The 25,340-nt window shown below is 34.0% G+C and overlaps 1 protein-coding gene across 1 annotated transcript; it reads left to right on the forward strand.

The window, feature by feature from the left end:
* Positions 1 to 161: 161 nt before the first annotated feature.
* On the forward strand, positions 162 to 20,388 carry LOC128234940 (uncharacterized). Its single transcript, XM_052949590.1, has 5 exons — positions 162 to 229; positions 11,167 to 11,227; positions 13,258 to 13,362; positions 16,318 to 16,451; positions 19,527 to 20,388. Exons 2-5 carry the CDS (start codon positions 11,173 to 11,175, stop codon positions 19,776 to 19,778), a joined length of 546 nt encoding a protein of 181 aa, XP_052805550.1. The 5' UTR covers positions 162 to 229; positions 11,167 to 11,172; the 3' UTR covers positions 19,779 to 20,388.
* Positions 20,389 to 25,340: the final 4,952 nt, after the last annotated feature.

Genomic DNA, 25,340 nt, shown 5'->3' on the forward strand with positions numbered 1-25,340 from the left:
TTAAAAAATAATTTTTAAGCCCGTCATAACATTTAAATCCACTACTATAGGCACCTTAGTTTTTTGTCAGGTTTTCTTTGACAATGATCTTCTTATTGCGACAATTGACAGATACTTTAAGGGAGGTAATGGGAAGTAACCGTTGCACGGAGGTTGTCCTTTTACGGCACCATATCTTAATTGTTCACTGCTACTGGTTGTTATCACTAGGTGGAAAGGTGACCATAAGGTAAATTTATAGGTATCTATAGTAAATAAGGTATTGAGCAAAACTTTTTATAGAAAAATATTTTCTTGGGTTGGAAAATAGGTCTAAAACCAGTTCGATCATCGGGAAAAAATGGTAAAACATTTTTGATGTGCTAAAATGCTGACCATTAAGCTGACGATATTGAAATTGAGGAATAGTGCTGACGACAAATGTGAAGAATGGTTTTAAAAACAGCTAACCATATAAATAGAGAATGACATTTTCATTATTATAATAAAGTAATTGTTATTTAGTGAAATGAGTTTCTAGTATTTACCATAGCATATGTACGTTTTGTTTCTGTTTTGATTTAAAAATAATATGACAGATGTGGGATACAAATTAAATGCGATATAAATATAAAAAAAATCTAGAATGTGCTATAATTAGACGCAAGTGAGTGAGTGAGTGAGTGAGTGAGTGAGTGAGTGAGTGAGTGAGTGAGTGAGTGAGTGAGTGCGTGAGTGAGTGAGTGAGTGAGTGAGTGAGTGAGTGAGTGAGTGAGTGAGTGAGTGAGTGAGTGAGTGAGTGAGTGAGTGAGTGAGTGAGTGAGTGAGTGAGTGAGTGAGTGAGTGAGTGAGTGAGTGAGTGAGTGAGTGAGTGAGTGAGTGAGTGAGTGAGTGAGTGAGTGAGTGAGTGAGTGAGTGAGTGAGTGAGTGAGTGAGTGAGTGAGTGAGTGAGTGAGTGAGTGAGTGAGTGAGTGAGTGAGTGAGTGAGTGAGTGAGCGAGCGAGCGAGCGAGTATTCAGCCTATGCCATACTCCGATAACTGTTGACGTTTAAGAAAATTTCCATACCATTTTACTTTTTCAAATTATATTTAGTGTTTTCGATTGGTCTGTAAAGTAACTAGTGTCGAATTAAACACTGTATAGTGGTGGATAATATATGTCTTAAAGCATACCAGCAATGCATATGAATTAATATCATACATTTAAATTGATTACCTTGATTACTTGTCCCGACAATTTCTCTTTGGTGATATTAAATAATTAATATCTACATATATATATGTATAAACAACAAACAAATATGATATAATCATATTGGTTTTAGTTCTGCCAAGTATATTTACCGATACGGACGGGCAATTTAATACGTGATTTTTTTTACATTGAAACTATGGTTTTAATATGCCGCATGTAAACTAGAAACTTACTGACAATCCGACAATTAATCATACAATAAATATCAATTAATTGTATTCAAATAATCAATAATCGTTCATAATATAAAAAATGCAATTTGGCTTGCAAACGCCACAATGCATGTTTCCTATGTGCACAACACGACAAAGCATTGAATTTAAGGAGACTGAAACTCATTTCTCTAAATTGTTGGTAATGATAAAGCAATTAAGTATATCCTAAATAATTTACCTTATTTATGTGACTGATTTAAAGACCTAAGAAACTATTATACATCTAAAAGAAGTTAATATCTGTTTGGTCAACAACGATTAAAAATTATTAAGCATAAAACTAAATAATAAATGGTGTCACTTCAAGAATATTGAAATAGGTTTTAACGGTCAATTTAACAATTTCTGTATTTGAGAGTACAAAAATGCACTTATGTACATCAGCCATGTTATCAAAATCAACATTGATATCTTTATTTGTATCATATGGCACATCTATAAGCGGTTGGTAAGCAAATCATTAAGTTCAAACACGTCATTCTGACTCAGCATCTTGTTTACATTATAGGCAATGGAATTGATAGATAAGACTCAGTTTTAAATTGAGTTTGAAATTTTAATATTTGATATATTCCCAACTAATTTTCGCCACGTCCACTAGGACAAGTTGCACTGGTTAAACACTGTTTGAATGCATTAACATACCCAAAATATGTAAAACAATATTATAATTTTCAACAAAATTACTTAATCGTTTCGATGATAACAAAGAATGTGTAATCAGCAGATTTGAGAAATCTGTAATTCGTACTGTTGTACACACATAATTAAAGTCCCATATTTTTGCATCTAGAACTTGATTTTTATTACAGTAATCATATAGTCTAGAGTTCAATTCAGTTATTTTCATTCTATTCAATCTATGTCATTGTCTAGCTACGAATCTTCACTGTTTCATAAAAGCTAGTCGCCAACCAAATTGGCAATAAAGAGCCGCAGTTGGACAACATTTTCCTTTACCTAGATAAAAGCGAATAGCGCTATTTTGCACCGCATGTATACTGGAGTAGGACTTATACCCCATATTGGGGCATCATAGGTAATAATTAGCCACTCTGAACTCTTTCATATAGTTTTGTTTAAAAACATTTTATGGACTGCCACCCATACTTTATTATTTAACAATCAGGAGCCCCAGTGCTCTTCCAGAACTTTGTGCTTAAACTATAAATGCTCATCCAAAAGTGCCACATACTTTGCAGTTGTTTTCAAAATATAATTGCTCATCCAAAATTTTGTCAAAATATGGCGGTTTTAAATGGACTACATATGCTTTAAATCATTCTCATTTTCAGCTGTAAGAACAATATCATCGGCATATAGCAGGATATAAACACAATCACTTTCTATGTTTATACATTTGCCTTTTAGCCTTATTGTTTGTCACTGGATCATTAAGAAACAAATTAAATAACAAATGTGACAAGGAACAACCTTTTCGCAAGTCACAAGAACTATCGAACCAAGCTGTATATAATCCATTGACTCTTATTCATACTGACATAGAATGATTCAGGGATTGTACAGCATTAAACGTGTTACCTTATGCCAGTGACAAGGAGACCACGATTTTTAAAGTCATACGCTTTCTTGTAGTCGGTAAAAGCACAGAAGGTTGACTGTTTAAGCTTTTGTCATCTACTATAATAGTACACAGAGTAGCTGCATGATAAATAGTATTTCTATGTTCCCGGACGCCATTCTTTTCATCAGATGACAATTGAACACTCTCTGCCCTATTTGACAATCTACAGTTTAAAATTGAGCAATAAACTTTATACATTCCACATGAAAGAGCGATGCCTCTGTCAGATAAAGGATCCCGAGGGTCTGTTGTAGATTAAGGCAAAGGGGCAATAACAGCTTTTCTGCAATATGTCAGAAAAAATCCTGTGTTAAAACACATTTTAAACACAAACGCAAGAAAGAAACCGATTTAACCAAATTTTAACTACCAATTATCAGACTCGAATCCATCCGTGGTTCACTACAATGTTCAAAGTTTTATAAACAAAAAAGAAATTCTTTTTGCTGAGCTAAATCACTTTGATGTACTGGCATTTTCTGAAATATGGTTGAACGACAGTGTTTCATCTCATGATATACTTTTTCCTAATTACAGTATTCCCTTCAGGCGAGATCGTCCTTCTGACAGCAATGGTGGGGTCTTAGTTTATGTCAAGGACAGAATAACAGCATTTCGTCGAACTGATCTTGAACTAGGTGATATCGAAGTAATTTGGGTTGAAATCATAGTTAGAAATAACATATTCTTCTTGGTTTATTTAATCGACCACCTAATGCAAACGCAATGGTTTTGAATCTCATTAACCAGTCAATTGGTCTCGCGTTTGATACTGAAATTAAATATATACTTTTTCCTGGGATTTTAATCTTGATAAATTTAAGAATCCAACCAAACAAAAGATCAGCGATATTTCCTTCAAATATGGTCTTTCTCAAGTTATTCATGAAGCCACTCACTTCACAGAAAATTCTCAATCACTCATAGACCTCATTTTAGTCTCCTCACCTGAGCTTATTCCAATTTCTGGAGTTGGTGAACCGTTTCTTAAGCAGTCAATACGTTATCATTGTCCAATCTATAGTTGTTTTAAGTACAATAAAGTAGTTAACACCTCGTTTAAGGGAGCACTATGGAAATATTCGGATGGAAACTATGAACTTCTTCGTAAGAAGAATTATTTATTTGACTGGAATACATGCTTTGATCAGGAAATTGATGTCCATGCAACAAATTTCACTGAACAACTCTTGTTCTTCTGTGAATTATGTATCCCAAACAAAACTGTCACTATTCGAACATCACACCCTCCCTGGTTTCACAACGAAATTCGTACATCTATCCGTCGTCGTAAAAGGGCATCCAAGAGAGCCAAGACAACCAAGAACCCAGCACATCTGGCAACCTATAAGCAGTTACGAAATGAAACAAATCATCTAATTCGCTCCGCATAGCACTCTCATTTCAACAAATTACCATCTGCATTATGGAAACAACATCAAAACGCTGATTTTTGAAAACATATCAAGCTCTTTACGCAGCCTACGAACGCAAAACAAAATATCACCATTTTGATACACAATAACCAAATGAGGCTTACTATGACAAAGGAGATATCCTTAACACGTATTTTCAATCTCAAAGTAACCTCGACAGTTCCAATGCAAACCTTTCTTATATCGATAACAATGGAAACACTGCATTATTATCTAATATCGTTAATACTCCACATAAAGTGTCTGACGCTCTCCATATTCTTAAGAACGGTAAAGCCACTGAACCAGGCCTTGTAAACGGTACAATACTTAAAGAAGTTTCCAAAGAGCTCTCAACTCTCTTAGAAGGGCTGTTCAATCATTCGATGCAGCATAGTAAGGTCCCTCGACAATGGAAACTCGCACATGTTTGTGCAAATTTTAAGAAAAATGACCCCCAGGATGTTGGAAACTACAGACTTATATCTTTGCTAAGTGTCATTAGTAAAGTTCTTGAAAGAATTTTCCATTAACACGTGTTTAACTTCCTTTGTCAAAACAATGCTATTACGTCATTTCAATCTGGATTTATCTCAAAAGACTCCAATGTCTACCAAATTACATCTGTCTATCATTCATTTTGTCAAGCCCTCGATCAAGGCAATGTAAAAAGAGCCGTTTTCTGTGATATATCGAAAACATTTGAGAGAGTTTGGCACAAAGGCCTTCTATCTAAACTCCAACAAAATGGTATTTCTGGACCCCTTCTTAATTGGTTTCATAATGTCTAATAGAAATCGATGTTTTGTCATTTCCGGTGTTCAATCTGATACTTTCAATTACTGCTGGTGTTCCACAAGGATCGATTTTGGGGCCACTCATATTTCTTGTCTATATTAACGCCATTGTCAATGATATCAAATCCACTATTAAGCTTTTTGCTGATGATACTACCTTATATATTGCTGTTGACGATCCTAGAGTAGCTGCTTTCACTCTTAATTCAAACCTGCACAAAAAAAGGAATTGGCAAAACGTTGCATTGTCACTTTTAATCCATCAGAAACCGAATCACTTCTCATCTCACGAAAACATATTAGGCAATATCACCCACCTCTCTTTATGAACAAAGTCCCAATTCAAGAAGTCGAAAATCATAAGCACCTTGGAATCACATTATCATCGAAAGCAACCTGGCATGGACACATAAACACCATCAAAAAGAAGGCATGGCAACGAACCGTAATCATGAGGCAATTCAAGTTTACTCTCGATCGAAAATCCTTGGAAATTATTAACAAAACATTTATCATGCCCTTTCTGAAATATGCCGACATTGTGTGGGACAACATAACTCAGACTGAAATTGAAGATTTAGAACGAATCCAAACGGAAGCAGCTAGAATTATATCAGGAGCAACGCAGTTGGTGTCGGTAAACAATCTTTACAGGGATACTGGTCTCGAACCCCTTAAATATAGACTCGAAAGAAAACTAACTTTGTCTACTCTTTAAAATGCACCTATCACTTGCATCTTCTTATTTAAACGACATATTGCCATCAATTGTTGGCGATGTAACGACATATAGATTTAGAAACGCCCGCAATATACGCAATATTCAGTGTTACTCTCATCAATTCGCTTCATTCTTTCTTCCTTCAACCATATCGTCATGGAAGTCTCTGTCCGAATCAACTTGAGAATCACAATCGCTTTGTTCTTTTAAGCATGCACTCAATAAAAATAACCCGGTCGCTTAAGACCAATTTTATGTTGGAACCAGAGACATATCCATTCAACACGCACGACTTCGCATGCACTGTAGTTTCTTACATGCACATATGTGTTCAAAGAATATCATTGACAGTCCTTTATATGTCTGTGGAGAAATCGAAGATTCATATCATTATTTTTTAATTTGTCCTCTATTTGTCGACCAGAGAATTTCATTGCTTACTAGCCTTAGACCACAATTTTACCGCACTTTGCAACTTTTGCTATTTGGCGATAAAAATGCCCAATCATATGTAAACAATACTATTTTCAAACATGTACATACGTACATATCTAGAACAAAACGCTTTAAGCGCTAACATATACCGATTACGAACATTCCCCTTCCTTCTCCCCCTCCTTTCCTCTTTTCTATCATTACTATCACCCCCGCTCCTCCCAAGCAACGTGTATTTCTTATCCCACTTTTGTATGAAATTATGTTTCTATAAATATAGCGTCCTACCATAACATGGCGTAATACTCATATTGTACTAGTTATTTTTGTAAATTTCCATCACTTTGTACCAGAGAAAGTGTATCGAACAATTCCTGAAATACTTTTTTAATTATTTTTACTCACCATATCTCTTACAATGAAAACATAATAGAGACTAAGTAAAACCAATTATGGTTAGTTCTCAATTCTGTGATATACTCACTGTTTATGTATTTCATCACTCCTTATTTTGTACGTATATTATGCATTTCTGTAGCACAAATGCTTATTTAACTTTGTTCAATATTTTCTGCAATAAATACTGGTTAAATCAACGAAACGGAACAAATGATTGTAAAAATATCTATTGTAATATTATCAAAACCACTGGATTTACTCAACTTTGGCATAAAATGGACCTTTTTACTTCTTTAGCAGTTATATAACAATTTAATTGGTAACGAATGGCATTTGCATGTTGAGTAAAACATGTTGGAAATATCGGGGGGGGGGGGGTTAATATTGCTTTCATTTATTTAACACAGTAAAAGTACAACACTCATCACCCATTTCAACTTTTATAGGTCTCCCTTTCCTGTTGGATTGATCGATACTTATCTCAACTATGCTGTTCCATAACTCTGGTTGATACGTATCACAGTCTGTAGTCAGATTGTCTTGAAAAGTGTCCCAGAAAGATCGCTTTGCTTTTTGGATAGCCCGGTCAAAAACCTTCAGAGCCTTAATCAATATATTTTTCAGAGCTCGTTTATCCGTGACATTAAGTCAGTTTCTTTTGACAAGTAAACGGAAGCCCAAAGATTAGTTAGGTTGTTGTTCCACCATGGTTAAGCCATTCGACTTAATTTGCTACAGGTATTAGATCAATGAAAATGTTATATTTTATATTCTGTATACATCTCGTCTTTTATATTCTTACATAATTGATCATAAGCAGTATCTATATCATGTTAACATCTCATACTCTGATCAAGTTTAAAAACAGATTCATGAATCTTTTTTTATAACAAGAGTCATCATTCAAGAAATTGTCTGGTATACTTTTCATGGCAAACATACGTAGCATTATTCAATATAATTATCATAGTCAAATGCATCTACTCCACTATCAACCTGATGTAGATTATCAACATGTAGTTTAAAGGTACATGATCAAATAGAATGGTCAGCGATTGACACAGGTGTAATACCATTTAAACTTGTACAGTGGATATTAAATCAGTAATTTTGTAGCAGAAAAATCATTATACATATGAAAATATTGATGTTGAACAAACCATTAGTGTTCAACCGCACATCCTGTTTTAAACAGTTTCTACCATTCAATATATACACATTTTACTATCAACAGGAAACTATTTTAATAACTTATGATTGTTGGTCGTTCAATTTCAAAATCAACAATATAAATATGATACTATCGTCACTTAACTGACATTATAACCATGACATTTTGTTTTTAGTTAAAGATCCAGCAGAATTTAAAAAAGTGTAAATATACGCATTAATTTAAATTAAAGGTAAAAAATATCAAAAAGAAATATGTCTTCAAAAATCAGTATGATTGAAACGATAATGAATAATATTATATAAACAAAATCACTTATGTCTTGGCAAATTGAGTTTTATGTATATTAACAGGCAATTTAATTATGTGTTTAATTAAAAAGGTAACATTTCTGGTATTAAAGTTTATGTATTTTTAAATCATAAAGGATGATTTTCATCTTATATCAATATCAATATTTTTGCAACAACAAGTTCGTTAACAGTATAAACCTATGTTGTAAGATTTTTTTTTGATTTTTTCAGTTCTGTTGCAACAAATTATAGAACTCAAGACTTATGTCAAGGAAATCACGCACGGTATATACGGAAGCAAGAGACCCTGAATCATGCTGCTTTAGTATCTCACCTGAGATTGTCTTACTATTAAATCCATAATGATTATATATGAACACAGAAAATTAAAATAAAACTGCACATAAATTAAAACTATAATGTATACATAGGAGCACACAAAAACTGACACTTTGATTTAAGCAAAAGTAAAAACAAAACATACATCTATAGTGGTACATAAAAAATGCAATAAATCATTTCAATTTTAATAAAAATTCCATTTTTTTCTATATGGTTAGCAGTTCAAAAAAATAGCAACTAAACAAGCAATTTAATTTTCTTAACATTGCTTTTGAATGCATATGAAAGCAAACTGAAATGAGGTATTTTTATTATGTGGAAATATATTTCTAATAGTAAGGTTGCGGTGATAGCCTTAAAATAGGTTTTATTAATTAAGGTTTTCTGTTGTTTTACCATCTTTTCTATTCCAAGGAAATGCAACTGCAAAGTGAAAATCAATTTCAAGATTATGTAATCGCTTATCTGTGACCTTAAACAGCCAATACACAATCATCGTTTTATCACTAATCGGCTTTGTAAATGTTTTTTGCAACCTGACGTTGCACTAAAGTCTTGAAAATATTACACTTTATCGGAATATATTTGGCAATACCTAGGTAGAAGATGATTTTGCTGACATCAGAATTTCTTGTGAGACAGGATTTCTGTCATAGTATAGATAATGTTACATTAAAAGAAATTAAAGTCCGTGGAAATCAAATGACATTGTCCCAATTCCTAAAATACGATGATACTTATAACAAAGTTGAGGCTATCAGATTCAATATAAGATCTTTACACACCACAACAAAATTTAATGCAAAACTTTCCAAAACCAAAGAAAACCCCAGTGCCAAGATAATGTTACTGAATGTTATGATAAGGATGAAGATACCGGTACCAATATTATTTTTTAACATAATGTAAAACGTGCTTTTAGATAAAATGTTACAATAATGCCAAGTGTTGAACATATAAGTATTTTCCATGGCCGAGAGTGTTCATTCCGACCCGTGCGTAGGGTGTTTTACGGAAACGAGGTTTACCGAGTTTCCGCAAAACACCCTGCGCGAGGGTCTGGATGAACCTATCTTACACGAGCGGCTATAGTAGATGCTTTTTCTCCCACCTCAGTTCAACAAAATTAAGTAAAAATGTATTTCTTGCTGAAACTATTTTGTGCTGAGTGAAAATAATTGCGTATGGATATGCGATAATTCGTGGTTGTCATGGATATGTGCGCAGTGATTCAGATTATGTTAATAGTCAAAACGGTCTTTAAATATTTCTAACGAGAAGGAAGCATTATTTCTTGAAATGTGCGTGAAAATTGTTTTTTGGTGTCATTTGAAGCGGGAAAAAAAATAATTAGCGTTCTAAATACTGCACAAGAAAAGATTTCCATGATGCTACAGACGACAGTCTTCAACAAGGGAGGTAATTACAATGTGGTGATCATTACCAAGGAGTTCCATACGGGCATTTTATCTTCGCCCGTGGGCAAGATAAGATTTTCTAGCATGGTTAAATTATTGGATCTACTTATCTGAGGTGGGAGAAAAAAACAAAAAACATAACAATTCTGATGGTTCGTTGCTGATTTCTCATGTAGAAAAGTATCATGCAATTTTGAAAGATCCCATATTTTCTTCTTATGATATGATGCACTCACATATGGAAATATTATTTTCCAAGTCACTGAAAATATTTTGGCAAATGATGACCAAAAGTTGTTCCTCTACTGACAGGAGGGTTTTAACGTCCGCCCTTTTGAAAGAAAAAAGACAATGGCCCCTTTAAACCTTGTGACTGAAGAGACACTATAACGGAATATGTAATTAAATATTTTTGTTAAATATGGCGATATTATAGTATTTTATGAAACCATCTGCAACGTTGTTAGATGTATCACTACTCTTATTATGTTTCAAGATATAAATAATTATACTAATCTTATCAACAGTGAACAAAAGCGGAATTAGTTATCAAAAGAGCGACTTTGAAATATAAATGCATTTCTATGTTTTTGTTGGTGATTAATTGTACACAAATTCAAAAAATCTCTTGCCAGACATTTACTATTCCTTTTTTGCCGAAGTGAGAACTTGACAGTACTTATTAATGCACAAAACAAATATTTAGTCAAATGACGATACCAAACCAATGAAGACCAGTTTACTTTTCTCAAATGATACATTGTTCATTTAATTCTAAAATAGGGCATCATGTTTACAATTTTAGGACAGGTCTATAACAATGGTTGATATAGTTGATCTTCTAAATGATTATTTTCCTGAATTTGCCCAATCGGGCAAACAATAATTCCATCAAAAACTATTTGTTGAATAAATGTACATTAAGCATTGGCATTGCTTAAAGTAAATGCCAGAAACAATGCAACGAAAAACTGATCTAACTAATACACCAGTCAAAGTATCTGCTAACAGTGTTTCTTTTCAAAAAGCTGGGACAAGTGCAAATTTAGGATTAATTGCTTTCTGATATTATTTTAATACTCTCATGATTGTGTCGCTGATATCATTTACTTGTCCAATAAAGTTATTTCATGTTTTCAGATCAAGATGTTGACGTTTAGCCTTTTTGTTATCTGGATGTGTTTTTTGTATTCTGTTTATGGTAAGTAGATAAGATGCAGTATTTGTTTTCCTGAAGTTGTGCAGGGCTTAAATTTAGCCCCTTTGCCAGTGATAATGAACACAGTTTATAAAGTTTTTGTGTCGCCTGCAAACATGGCTGACACATAGTGAATCTTTTGTATGTCGTCGACACAGTTTTGTTTTAAGCCACCACGCTTTCGTTTCCAGCTAATCATTTTTGGTACTCAACATAAATTTAGGGTCAAAAGGTCAGAAGTAAAAGTACTAGAACACAGAGTCTTCAAACTTGGTATACACATTGGTCATGGTAATTGCATGAATCCGATTGATTTTGGGATCAAAGATAATCACCTTTGGGATCAAAGGCCGAGCTGACCTTTACTAGAATAATTGTTTGTTTTCGATTAATTACTTTTGAACAATCTGGTACATAGTTTCAAACATTGTATGCACATAAGTCATGGTCAGAAGATGACCCTAAATGATTTGAGGCCAATAGGTCAAAGTTTAATGTCAAGGTGACCCTTACAAGAAAAGGTGTGCAAGTTGCCCACTGATTTAAGCAAGTTGGCTGGAAACAAAATGGTAGCCCTATGAAATGTAAACTGCAGAATGAGCTGCATTTTTATTTTAGTGTTGAGTCAGAATATAAGCCTTTACTATTCAACTCGTAAACCTCAACGATACCGATTGTGTTGTGTCTTTTAAGGACATATTTAAAAGAACAAATGCAGAAGGTAGTCGTCATACAAGGATATTGCCTTTTTATCATTGGCAGCATATTTTGCATAGGTTCCGAACTATTTCAGGACTTAGATTCCCCAACTGGTCAATGTTCAGGATTTCACACAGTGTAAAAGGACCAGGAAATCACATATACATATTTCGATTTTGACAGTTAAAGCATGTTTAAATTGTATTTATATGCCTAACATTTGTCCCTTGGGTAAGTTTGCTCCCGTGGATAACTTTACCAACGAGGCAACTTGGTATTGTAGCGACACGTGTATATTGCAATTGAAAAATAAAGTACTAAATATATTAACAACAATGATAAAACTACTATAAGTAATGGAACTAAATGTATCTGTATCTCTTATATGTCTCTTAAGTGATAGCATGAACGTTTGGAATCTATTATTATTGGCTGTAGAACTCTGCCAAATTTGAGAGAGAATCTGAGGACAAATCTGGTGTTGCATCTATTTGACATGATTACATCTGGAGGTAAACTTATTCCACCTACAGACATAGTGCATATCAACACCATTGGTAGTTGCGTGCATAGTGACATATTTCGTATTGCCCCCATGGAAAATCTGGTCATTTAAACACAACGTTCGTTTTAAGTTCACTGTAAGTCTATATTTTGATACCAGTATCATTTAAACAGTTCCAGTCAAATTAATACATGACGTGACTGGTGTATTTTGCCCGTCAGTCCGTCCGTCATTCCGTCCGCTTATCAATTCCGGGCTGTAATTTTGTCATACACGATACGTTTTTTTTAAAAAAAAAGCCTTGCAAAGATGTTAGAAAAGAGCAACGTCTCAAAGCTAAAGGCCAATGTAACACTTGAGATTAATCATTATGGAATGCTGCTTATATGCACATATAGAATAGGCGGACATGTCCGGTCTGTAACTTTGTCATGCACAGACGGATTTTTAAATAACCTAAATAACACAGATCTTTTGTACATACAGACGACGTATTACGTGCATGACCAACATCTTACCTCTTAGGTCAAGGTCACACTTGGAGCTCAATCAAAATAGAATGTTGCATGCTTATTGATCGTTCTATATTACTTCAATAAACAATTCAGGGGAACTTGTTACTTACAGTGACAGCTCTTGTTACCCGAAATCATCAGTTTAAGCACATGATTAAAACAATAATTACGGTATTTGTGAACAAAATAACTTTGCGATAATGGAGAATAAAGTCTGTGTACATGATAATAAAGGCCCCTCGTTCTACGCATGGTGTTTAATAGTATAACAAATCTGTTTGAAGTCGTATTCTACTGTATTCTATTTATTTTAGGAGCAGTAACTATATCCCCAAAGACTGAGTTTCCAATGAATGGGGAAAGTTTTACATTTACATGTGAAAATCACATCTCGGGAAATAACATCAACTGGGCTGCCGGTACTGGTGGATCTTCCTCTTCTTTGACCTCGTGTGATGCTTCCACTGATAATACTTGCTTCCCTACCGCACCTGGATTTACATTTTCATCGGATGTGTCAATACATGAATTTTACATGCATATCGATAGCATTTCGTTGTCAAATTGTAAAACATATGCGTGTAATGATGTAACAACAACAGAGTCTGATTTGATACAGATAAGGATTTCAGGTAGGCATGTTTTGTTTGTCCATTTTAGATCTGTTTGTCAATTATTTGCCAGTAAAACATGGCAGACACATTTGAATTACTTTACTCTGCGTCCTATGTTTCGTTTCCGGTCATTAGCGTTTGAACTTTTTGCTGTTGAGTTTCGAACTTCTGAACGACTTGTTTCTCATTATATGTTGATACTTTTCTGGACGAATATATCTACAAGCGTGATTATAAGTCCGAACAAGCAGTTTTGCGGTAAAAAAGCAAATTCATAGCCGCATCAATAAAAAAATCATCGAATTTGGCCCGAAAATTTGAAAGGTCGAACGTTTAAGCAAAACAATTGCGAAAAATCATCGGATAAAAAACAGTTTTCTTAGTTTTAGAGTTTGTTTCAAGATATATTGATATCCAGTTATCCGAAACTGTCAGAGACCAGTCTAAATCATTTGAAGACTAGGTAAAGATAAGAGACCAAAATACTCGGATCAAATGTTCTCTACGCTAGGTTGTGGACAAATTTTGAGGTGCGGGTGGGGGTAAGTATAATCAGTTAATATGTTTTTTGTTGTGTGGAAGTCCGAATTACTTATTACAATGACAGACACTTTAAACAGATATTTAAACGATGATTTAACACCCTATTGATGGTCGAGCCATTGTTTTCATCTGCAATTTATTTTGTATGACAGCAAATGTTCGAACAAAACAATTCAAAGTTCTAGAAAACGTTTAAAAAGCATGATTATCATTTTCTCATAATCGATAAGTTGCTTATTTCCAAACATATTTGTATTCAAACCACTGCAACTTTTTTTTTAATTCCAAATTATTTTTTGGCAACAATTTCTGGTTCAAATGTGACGTGTTTAGTTTCGATCAAGGGAAGGTTACTCCATTAGATTTTTGATTGTTGTTCTTTAAGTTAATTATTTCACTCCTTAATTTTCAGTGAAAATATTGACATTTTTACTGTTGTTATTTCACTGATAAAACTCATACACTATTCAAAACATGACCCTCAATTATCCTGATATCGATACAGCAACATTCGACCCAACATTTAACTCTAAAAACTCGTTAATTTTAAATTAGGATCAACATCACATTTGTATGCCTTAGATAATAACAATAAAAGTTATTTTTTTGTTTTACGATGTTTAAGTCCTTATTTCTATATAGTAGACCTTAGGACCATTAAGTTAATTGATGCTTTCTCACCGACAGAGGTCAAACGGAATACAAATCACTCATTGGGAAGTGTGGTGGGGGTATTAATCACATCCGGTGATCACTCTATTTGTGTCACATGAAACCGCCACGTATATCAATACTACAACTGTCAAAATGAAACTTAAATTGAATATGCTTATTTAAGATAAACGTATTATGTAGTAATTGATTTGACCTTAATTGTTGCATCTGAATTTTAAGCTGGTTTTTTCATCGAAAAATTCTGGGTAATATATTGGCAAAAACCGGGCAAGCTGGTGGTTTGCACCTCAGTTGTTTTCGTGTCAAAATACAACATGTCTTCATAGATCTGTTAAATCCTAGTAGAATTTTCATGAAACTCGGATCGAATGTTTACTACATAAAGTCTTTCTTCAGAACCGATAATTCAGATGCAACGGCTCAATGTCACAATTTAATGTCAATGGCTCGAGCCATAGATTTTTAGTCCGCTTCATATTTCCTTATTTCATTGAAGTAATTTAATGAGAGTCAGGTCAGATATAAACACATTGTGACAACGTGCAGAGCGAGCAGAAATGTTAAGCCGGCTCAAGATCACAGGTTAGAGCCATATATTTCGAGTCCTCTCCTTATCTCTTTAGCCCATAAAGAAAATCAATTGCATGTGTTTACTTTATCAAGACGTCTTGCGGAACCCATATTGCAGGTGACGGCTCAAGGTCATGGTCATATTTATAGGTCAGAGATTTGAGATTTGAAAATTGATATAAATGTTCCACATATCGAGACCATGTGTTACCTTTTATAACAGGCAGGTCAGATCAAGGTCAAGGTCATAAATCAATATCAAGAGTTCAAGTCATATGGTTAATGTCCGCGCCGTTCCTCCTAATATCCTAGAAGGAAGTTTGGTAAAAGGTTCATCTCAACGATAGAAATCCCATAATCCACTCCATATCTGCAACCTCAAGAGTCGCGGAATTGAATGAGACAAGCATTCGAAGAGATAGCTAGGTTTTCTTTCGCCAAAACAACCAACAACGTATCTTAATGAGTGTTTAAAACGACCTTTTAGAGAAAACCGTCTGTGTATTACCCAGTATTTAATCCAGTACATGTATAATCAGTTCATATAAAAAACAACCGTGATAAAACTCAACTGCACCAACACTTATACTTCTATTTACCTGAAAAATATGTTTTTTTGAAAAGGGAACTTTTTCGCTGATCTTGGGAAGGTTGAGATGCAGAAGGCTGTTAAAAATGTGGCACAAAACAAGATAAAAAATGCTCTGATAATTTCAATTATCATTAATAATTTTATAATTGTATTTCCGCACGTCAAGTCATTTCATCTATTTTTAAAGCATATTTATTAGCTTACACGTGGGCACGTTTAGCTTAGGGGAGGCTATTAGGATCATTGCAGTTTCGTGGTATGTAGTGATTAAAATGCAGTGTGCATTTTGTTGGCATGATCTGCCATTGAGTTTAAGTAATCAATCTAGGCCAACAGTGGATGGACAATGAATGATAATGTGTTATTGTTTACATTTTCAGATGTAAACATAGATGTACCTTCTCTCACTGTATCTGAACCAGCAGAAAAAACAGATGGCCAGGTTTCCATAGAAACTGATTGTTTGACACCAGTGTCTGCCGTATCATCACAACGTTGTACATACTACTTAAAGGTAACTCTCTAAGGGTTAAACAATGGATTCTTATGATGAAACCAGGATAAGTTATTATAAGTGATTTGTTTTTGTTTTTGTGTTCAATGTCTTTGGCATTTACCCTGTGCCATTAAACGAGGTTTGTGTTTAAACTTTTGGCTACTGAGCTTGTTTCTGTAGTTTTTTCACATAGAAAATGCTGTTGAAGTACTGAGATCAAGGAAATAGATGCAACGTGATTTGCTAAATAAAGGTCTGCAACACTTTATCAGTATATCAATGTCAGTTTACCTACTCAAATATTATATCACAATAAATCTTGTCATAAATAATCAATTAAAGCGTCAGTTTATTTTTTCTAAATGGAACTTCTGCCTCTACCAATATAAAGCATACTCAGAGGCCAAATTATACCAATTCAGGAGTGACTTCTCAGTATTACATGTGACTGTTTGTTTTACATGGCATTAATATAAAGGATGGTTATATCATACAATACTTTTAACTCCTTATCGTCGTTATAGGTTTTAAAGTTAAATGGTTTGAGATTAAAAAACAACAAACTGGGTCTATTCCCTTCTCAAATATGTGCATTAATGCACACCGAAATGCTCGTTTAATCTGCCATAAAATCTAATAAACGCGCTTAAAAATACTTACTGCATTCAATATGCTTTTTTTCGACAGTAAAAAGTGTTTTAGGACTAAAAGCGCATTAGTGCTCTTAGTATTTTTCCTGCATTAAAAGCGATAATGTTTTGGGACCAGTATTTATCGAACCAAAATGAAAACTTTCTCCTCATAAACTTCTGGCAAGATTTGGAAATAATTACACCGACTGAAATGTTCCTTAGGTGGCTCTTTATCAAATTCCTTCAATCCATGTTGATTCGTTTAATATTTTACAGACAGGGGACTGGACAAGTTTTCGCTATATGACCACATTGAATATATTTATACTCTTTTACATAGAGCCTACCGTATTGGCCTATTACCATGAGTTTTCAAATTATTTCTTTGGGGTCGATGCTGGCCCTGCCCCGCGGGTCACAAAATTTCAATATTATTGTAAATACTTAAGAAAAATATAGAAAATATTATCTTAAACCGCATAGCCCAGACCTTCGATATTTGGTTTGTTGCATTATGTAATGGCTTTTCACTAGCATTGTTTAAAAATGCCCCCTGGGGTCAAAGCTGGCAGCGCCCCGGAGCACTCAGGTTTTCTTTACACTTAGAAAGTTAACTTGTGAAGACATTCACAGACACTACATGGCCAAGATTTGCGATATTTGGCATAAAGCCTTATGTAGCGGTTCTTCATTAACATTGTTCAAATAATGCTAACTCGGTGCAAAGCTGGCCCCGCCCAAAGGTCTCAGGTTCTTTTGTATATTAAAGTCATTGAAATCTGCCTATTCTGTAAGCGCAAATCCAAGACCCTTGATATTTGGTTTGTAGTCTTGTAGTAGCCCTTTATTAAGTTTTTTTTTAAATATATCCGTAATGTGAAAGCAGGTCCCTTGGGGACCAAGGGACCACGTACGTATATAGTAAAACATGAAAACGTGTTCTCTAAACCGCATGACCCAGACCTTTGAGTTTTGGTATTCAATTTAGGCAGTATTTCTTTAAATATGTTAAAATAGTATCCCTCGGGTCAAAGGCAGCCCCTTCCCGGGGGTCTCACGTTCCCAATATGTATATACATGTAGTACAATCTTTGAAAATCTTCTTTTCTGAAGACCGTAAGTTCCATCTGGTAAGTACGCTAATGAACTTGTCCTCAAACAAGGTGCTCTAATTATGACACTAGGCTCAAAGCTGGCCCAACCCCGGGTGCCTCTGGTTTTTTATATACTAATACAGTAAAATATTTGAAAAATCTTCTACTCTAACACCACAAGTCACAGACCTTAAATATTCGGTATCTAGTCTCTGGTAGTCAGTCTTAAACGAAAATTCTTTTATTATTGCCCTAGGATGAAATCCAACCCGCCCAGGGGATCTCAGGATTTCGAAATACTTATATAATGCAATATTTGAAAATCTTCTATTCTGAAACAGCATGTAACAGACCATTGGAATTTGGTATGATTTCTTTAGGAACCGCTTTCGAAACAACGTTCTACATCAATATCAACCAATTACTTCCTTAGCAACATGTGACTTCCTTTCAGACCCTTTTACCCCTTGGCAACTTAAGCATTCCTAAGCAGCAATTGACCTTTTTACTAATTGCCTTTCATTAGTGGAAACAAATGATTTATTAAGGTGTTTATGACTTGCTTAGCAACCAATGCATTTCTAAGCAACCGATGATTACTTAACATGTTACCTTTATCTATAGCAACCAATTACTTCTTTCAACTAATGGCTTCCTTAGTAACCATTGACTAACTTAACAGCCAATTACTTTCTAAGTAACAGCGTATTACTTAAGCCACCAGCACATCCATTGTGCCCTAAAACAACCAGCAGACAATGTTTTGACTTTCCTAGAAATACATTTGATTTTCTTTTGCAAGGACCAACATCTTTATCAAACCTTAAAACTATTTGCATCCAATTAAATCAATAGCAAGCAGCAAACATTTATAACGACTACTGACACTTTGTTATTTGAATCAGGTGATCTACCGTTCATAGGATCATATTGCCCCACTTGTTTATTTAAACTTCAAACACTGATCTAAAACAATGTAAGGCAAATTGCACACAGTGCAATAAACGGAACGGATAATGATTAAGAGAATGGATGTAATAACAATTCAAACTGAAATCTAATTGTTAAGACATCTTTCATCTGGAATCTTAAGAAACCAGTACTGCTGTATGTTTTGAGGGCTTGCAATAATTGTTGAGATTGAAATTTAAACCTCATTAGACCCTGTACACACGATTTGCAACTAGGTTTTCTGAACAGGCAATTAAATCAATATTAGTGAAAAATAGTACCATCATCGGTTATATTTTATAATGGAACTTATTTTCAGATACTTAAAATATTTTGAATCCGCATGTCTTTTAAATTTCTCACAGATCTGCTTCAAACTGTTTCATAGGTAATTTATGCCCACATCATGATTTCAGGAAGGTGTCGAATATGAAACCTGTGAAAGTGAAACACAAACAAGTTCACCAACTGGTTGTACCGATACATGCAATGGGGAGACTTGGGCAAAAGTCACTGTTCAATATCAGTATACTCAAGCAACACACAACCCAGTAGAAGGCAATTTGCGAGTTCGAATCAAACACACTGGAGACTCAAACAACCCAAGGGAAATTGTATGGAATTCAACTAACATTCAATGGGTTGAAGGTGTCGAAGGTTATACGTGATGTTCATCTGCAAGACAGTATAAGAAAATGTTTGTTGATATTTTAAAATTTTACATCAGCTCATGTAAGAGTGCGATGATGGCCTCGCTCCACCCTTATTCAAGATAGCTTCCAAGATGACCTCCAGTAAATTCAAATGTACAACTTTCGTGCAAATATGTGCATGGATATTCCATTGTCTGAAATCATCCCATTTTAATTTATCTGTTTTCAAGCTGGCATCGTCGAACAAACAAAAGTTATGCCCCGTTTTTGACAAATATAAATGCAAAAAACGTTCACACAAGCTAAAGATATCCAAATAAACCTTTTTACACATGCGATAATAAACATAGCAAGGCCTCTAATGAAGACTACCATAATTTTCCAGTTATGCTCCATCTTTGACAAATAAACTCCAAATTGTTTTTGAGAGTTCTACAATGAAAAAAAAGTAAGTATATATTGAGAAACATATAGAAATCATCAATATTTAAATGGCATGCAAGATGGAATATATGGAAATGGTTATTTCTTTCTAAATTTTACTATTTGTTATGGTTGCTTTTCATAAAGCATCTTAATTTATCGTTTTGATGAAATAAATATACTATCAAGCAATTAAAATCAAACGTGATTTATTTCATTAAATGTGTGCAATATCTTTAGTTAGTGGTTAAAAATCAATGTTTTGATAAGGTTTACATTTGACAAGTAAACATAAATGTCGTTCAAATTAAAATATCATCATCAGCATCTTGGGACAGCTCAAACTTCGGCGGAATTTTACCGGTCTTGGCGAGTTTTTGGTGTGCCCTTCGCTATTCTATCACTTCAGTTCAGGATCAAATGTCGCACACATGTTTCACCAATAGCAACGACTCTTTGCAGCAGTTTATCGCCTTCATCATCGTACTTTTGTAGTTGTGAGCGAACGTTATTCTAAGAGCACGTGGTGTACACAGCGAGTGGCGATTTTCCTTATTTGCCAACTTACATTCAGAATATGATATATAATAAGACCCGTGACTTATGTCAAACTCATCGCGTGTGTATCTTTTATAAGTGTTCAGTAGTATTGCTACATTTTCATCGTTTCCATTATTTGTCCCAGACAATGTCCTTTGCGCTGGTGCTTGTTCTTAACGTTATTTCGCTCATTGTAAAATTTTCGCAACCATGCCTTAATAGTACTATAGTAGAGACTCTGAAGCATTTCAGATGCGCTTTTTACTCGTCTATCTTCACCCTTATTGTACGCAATTTGTGAGCGTGAGCATGAGTGTGAACGGTACTTCATGACGTTATGAAATATGACGTCATATGTAAATGACGTCTCGTAACCTTAGTTTTTCCCGCACTCAAGATTTGCAAGATATTGGTCAACAATTATGTCAAATAGTACCGTGTATTAAACAATGAACAAAATGATAAGATAGGGCTACGACATAATTTCAACAGTGTGACATTTCCTGAATTACGAGTAACTCCTGAAGACTAATGCCAATTCCATCATGTAAATAAGTCTGTGTATGATTTCCAGCGTTTCACTAATAGTTTGTGAATCGAGGATCGAATTCTGTCCTTGGCATGTTTGGCCCGAATAACCGAGGACAAAGTAGATTTGTGTTACGATTTTTTACGCTTGTCACTGAAGCACGCCCTATCACGGCTTTATTAGAGTATTGTTTAGTTTAGTTTATCATTTATAGTTTCTGTCCTGAGATAAATGACAGTTGAAAGTTATTTATTCATGGATCAGGGAAACCACAAATGTTTTGAAGCATAATAAAACTTCGTAAGTAGGACAATGACCAGTGTTGTTATTGTAGACACTAAGACATTGAATTCTTGAGTGACGGAACGGTAACTTAAGGCTAAATATTGCAGATGTGACATTTCACCATATGAAATGCTTCTCAAAACAGTAAATAAATCTATGAAATTAATTTGTGATGTAATTTGACATATTAAACAAAATGAGCCGGGATGGCAAAAGAGCCACATGATTCTGCAATTAGACTAAACTAATGATAATATCGTACATTAAGGAGAAATTATAGAATTTAACCATCTTAATTTTATACTTACCAATAATAACAAAAAAGAAGAATTTATTGTAAAGGCATTGATGTATATACATCTAGTCCTAACAGGCAATTAAAAATAATAATCTGGCATAACACAAACATGTTATTTTAATCGAAAATACATCAAAATACAATAGCATCTATATTGCTGTAAAGATGTCACAAAGAAATGACGACGTTGTGTAAAAATGTTGACTTATTTGTAATTGAGATCAGATTACCCGATAAAAATGACAATACGTTCACATTCTTGTGAAAACTATCAAGAAAATTATTTGAATCGTGATGATGTTAGAGATTATAGCGGTTCAAAGCTGGGGAGAAAGCGGCCGGATTCCCCCTCCCAAATCGGCAGAGGAAGTGACGAATGCCACTCAATAAAAAGGCAGAAGACACAATATTTTCATTAATAGTTTCTATATTAAATTTAACAAATATTAAGAACTTATTCATTTTTTTTCGAGAAAGTTAAACTCATTTAAGCAAGTTGAATGTTTGTGTTGGATGCCTAAATGAGCAGGTCTTTTTTAAATATTGTGAGGAGTGTACTTAACAATGAAAATTATATTTACTGGTAATCACTGACCTTATGTTGGCATATTAGATTCTTTGTGGCTTTGAATGAATAGAAGAAAATATTACGTTCATTTAATTAAAGTATGGCAGCCATCATGGACGCAAATTATATTTATTTTGGAATGGGTGAAATGTTTATATATTTCAATTGATTGATATACTACTTTTTTAATACAACACTACGATGATCTATGACTCAATAGCAAAGTCAATGCACAAGATTTAATGAAATTCATCATTTTATGCATTTTGGCGGTCATCTTGGACTTCATTATCTTTGCCAAAATTGTGTATTTATGTAAAAGTAAATCGTTTTAAACGTCAACTTAAAACAACGATTTCTGACATTCATCAAAGCCATTCATTTTCAATCAACATTATCAAACAAATATAACAGCCGTTTCGAATATTAATGTTTCTTGAAATATTCAAAATATACACTTGCAAATTTCATTCATTTTAAACCTTAAAATTGGATGACTTACGATTAAATATCAAGGTAAATGCACACATTTGTTTTATATCTTTCATGTTAATCATCTGGCGGCCTTTTTGTATTCATCTTTGAATATCTTGTATCCATCAAATAACCCGTACATCATTGTGGTATTAGAGGGTGAAGCGGGTGTTAGCATTCTTAAAAGCCCCATACATTTCTTTGTATGCTGCCATGCAATTTTTAACCAAAATTTCCCATTGGGTTGTTATTCCTACAATGTCAAATTGTATTGTATTTAGTTAATACAAACATTTATAATCAACTTCCACGTATTTGACGCGACACGGGGATAATCGTAGCACTAATACTAGATAATTGACGACAAAATATGCCAAAACTAGGCCAATATCAACCAAAGTCGGCCGAGTTTCCGCCGTTTTGATAAGCTACTAAACTCGCCAACTATAGGATTTAAGAAATGGCCATTTTCATTGGCTGTCAAAACTCGCCCTATATGAGAAGTATGCTTGAAATTATCTTAAAAGGTAGCCATTTTCTTTCCCGTTTTCCGACTGATTTGAAATATAGTGTTTCGTTTAAAACATTTTTGGAATTACTAGCCTATTACATACATCAACCACCTTGCACGGTTTGATATAACAGTTGTATTTAACCTGTTGCAGGATTTTACAACAAATGTTAATGTAAAATAGGGTTAAATAAGCTTCAAATAAAAAAAATCAGGTATTTTTTAAAAATGTTTTAACCAAAATGTTGTACAATACGTAATAGTTAATTAATAAAGTACTTATTGATAAGTTGATTTGATATAGGCTAAGTTTTTTGTCCTCGGCCCTTCGGGCTCATGCAAGTACAGCTTACATCGGACAAATAACTGGGCCAATTTGAAATCACCTTATATTAAAGATTGCACGTATTGTGGTTACACCCATGATGGATGGGAAAACTGGCGGGACCCACAGCAGTGATTAACAAAACATTCTCCCACTGGGAGACCTAACCTAAAATACTATTTTTTCCTCCCATAACCCAGGTTTTGGTCTATCAGTATATACCAAATACGTCAGTTACCGCTTTCTCCTTTAACACTAAATAACGACATTGTAATAATTGTTGAGTTTAGAGGTGCATATTTTATCATATGCATGACATAATTCCTTTAATTATGTCTTATTCGGTATGCGGTAAAGAAAATTATAAGAGATTAAGAATGTAATATTGTAACTATACAGTTTACTTTGTGCTTAACATAGTTTTCATAAGTCAAGGCATTTTAATTTAGCGTTCATAATGTGCCCATAACTATATCTGAAGTTTAAGGTAAATCAACAGATTAGCAACTTATTGTGAAAAATGTATGTTATTCAACTAAATGAATGAAGAACTGTTGGCAATGAATGGTGTACACTTGAGTCGGTTACATTTAAGGAAATAACGGCTTTTCTGCGATTATAATTTACCATTCTTCGTCCTTAGCCATGTTTCAAACTGTTGTCTAATGCATATATGAACACAGACAAAAGTGTATCGATGATTACAATCTCCTAATAAATCCTAAAAGAGTCAAATAACCAAACACTAAATATGAGATATTCCCTTCAAAGTGGTATGTTCTCAAAATAAATCTTTTATAATTTTCAGTGCCAGTTTCGACAACCTTAAAAACAACCACAACAATTACGATTACATAATTATATATCAAAACCACCACACGCTTACCACTTCAAAAATTAAAAATACTACAACTCCTACCAGTACACCTACTTGAAAACACAACCACTTGGAGAAGAATATTTTTAGAAAAAGTTATCTTTCGTTCTAATCCTTTTCTAGATTGTACATTTGTTTTCTGTTTATCTTTATGTTATGTGCGTATACGCTGATGAATAAATAAATAGTTCAATTAAACGCTACTACTTTTACCACTTCAACAGTTGAAACCTCTACAACTACTTGTAACTACTAGAACTCTAACCACTACAACTACTTAAAATACTAGAACTCTAACCACTTCAACTATTTAAAAACACTAGAAATCCTACCACTACAACTATTGGAATCACCATAACTCCTACCACTAGAACTACTTGGAACTACTACAACTCCTACAACTAGTTGGAACTGCTAGAACTCCTACAACTAGTTGGAACTACTACAACTCTTACCACTAGAAATACTAGAAACTGCTACAACTCCTACCACTAGAAATACTAGAAACTGCTACAACTCCTACCACTTCGACTATTGAAACCTCTACAACATCAACAACTACTTAAAAGCACTAGAACTCCTATCTCTGCAACTATTAATACCACTACAACTCTTACCACGATAACTACTTTGAACTACTACAACACCTACCACTAGAACTACTTGGAACTACTACAACTCCTACCAATAGAACTACTTGGTTTTTCTACAAATCCTACTACTAGAACTACTTGCTTTTTCTACAAC

The sequence above is a fragment of the Mya arenaria genome, chromosome 5 (assembly GCF_026914265.1).
Source record: "Mya arenaria isolate MELC-2E11 chromosome 5, ASM2691426v1".
In the NCBI taxonomy this organism is placed as follows: domain Eukaryota; kingdom Metazoa; phylum Mollusca; class Bivalvia; order Myida; family Myidae; genus Mya; species Mya arenaria.

Excerpts from the sequence above, each read along its gene's own strand:
- LOC128234940 (XM_052949590.1), top strand. The coding sequence starts at position 11,173 with ATGTTGACGTTTAGCCTTTTTGTTATCTGGATGTGTTTTTTGTATTCT. Across the intron at positions 11,228-13,257 it reads TTTTTTGTATTCTGTTTATG|GAGCAGTAACTATATCCCCA; the intron begins GTAAGTAGATAA and ends TATTTATTTTAG. Across the intron at positions 16,452-19,526 it reads GTTGTACATACTACTTAAAG|GAAGGTGTCGAATATGAAAC; the intron begins GTAACTCTCTAA and ends TCATGATTTCAG.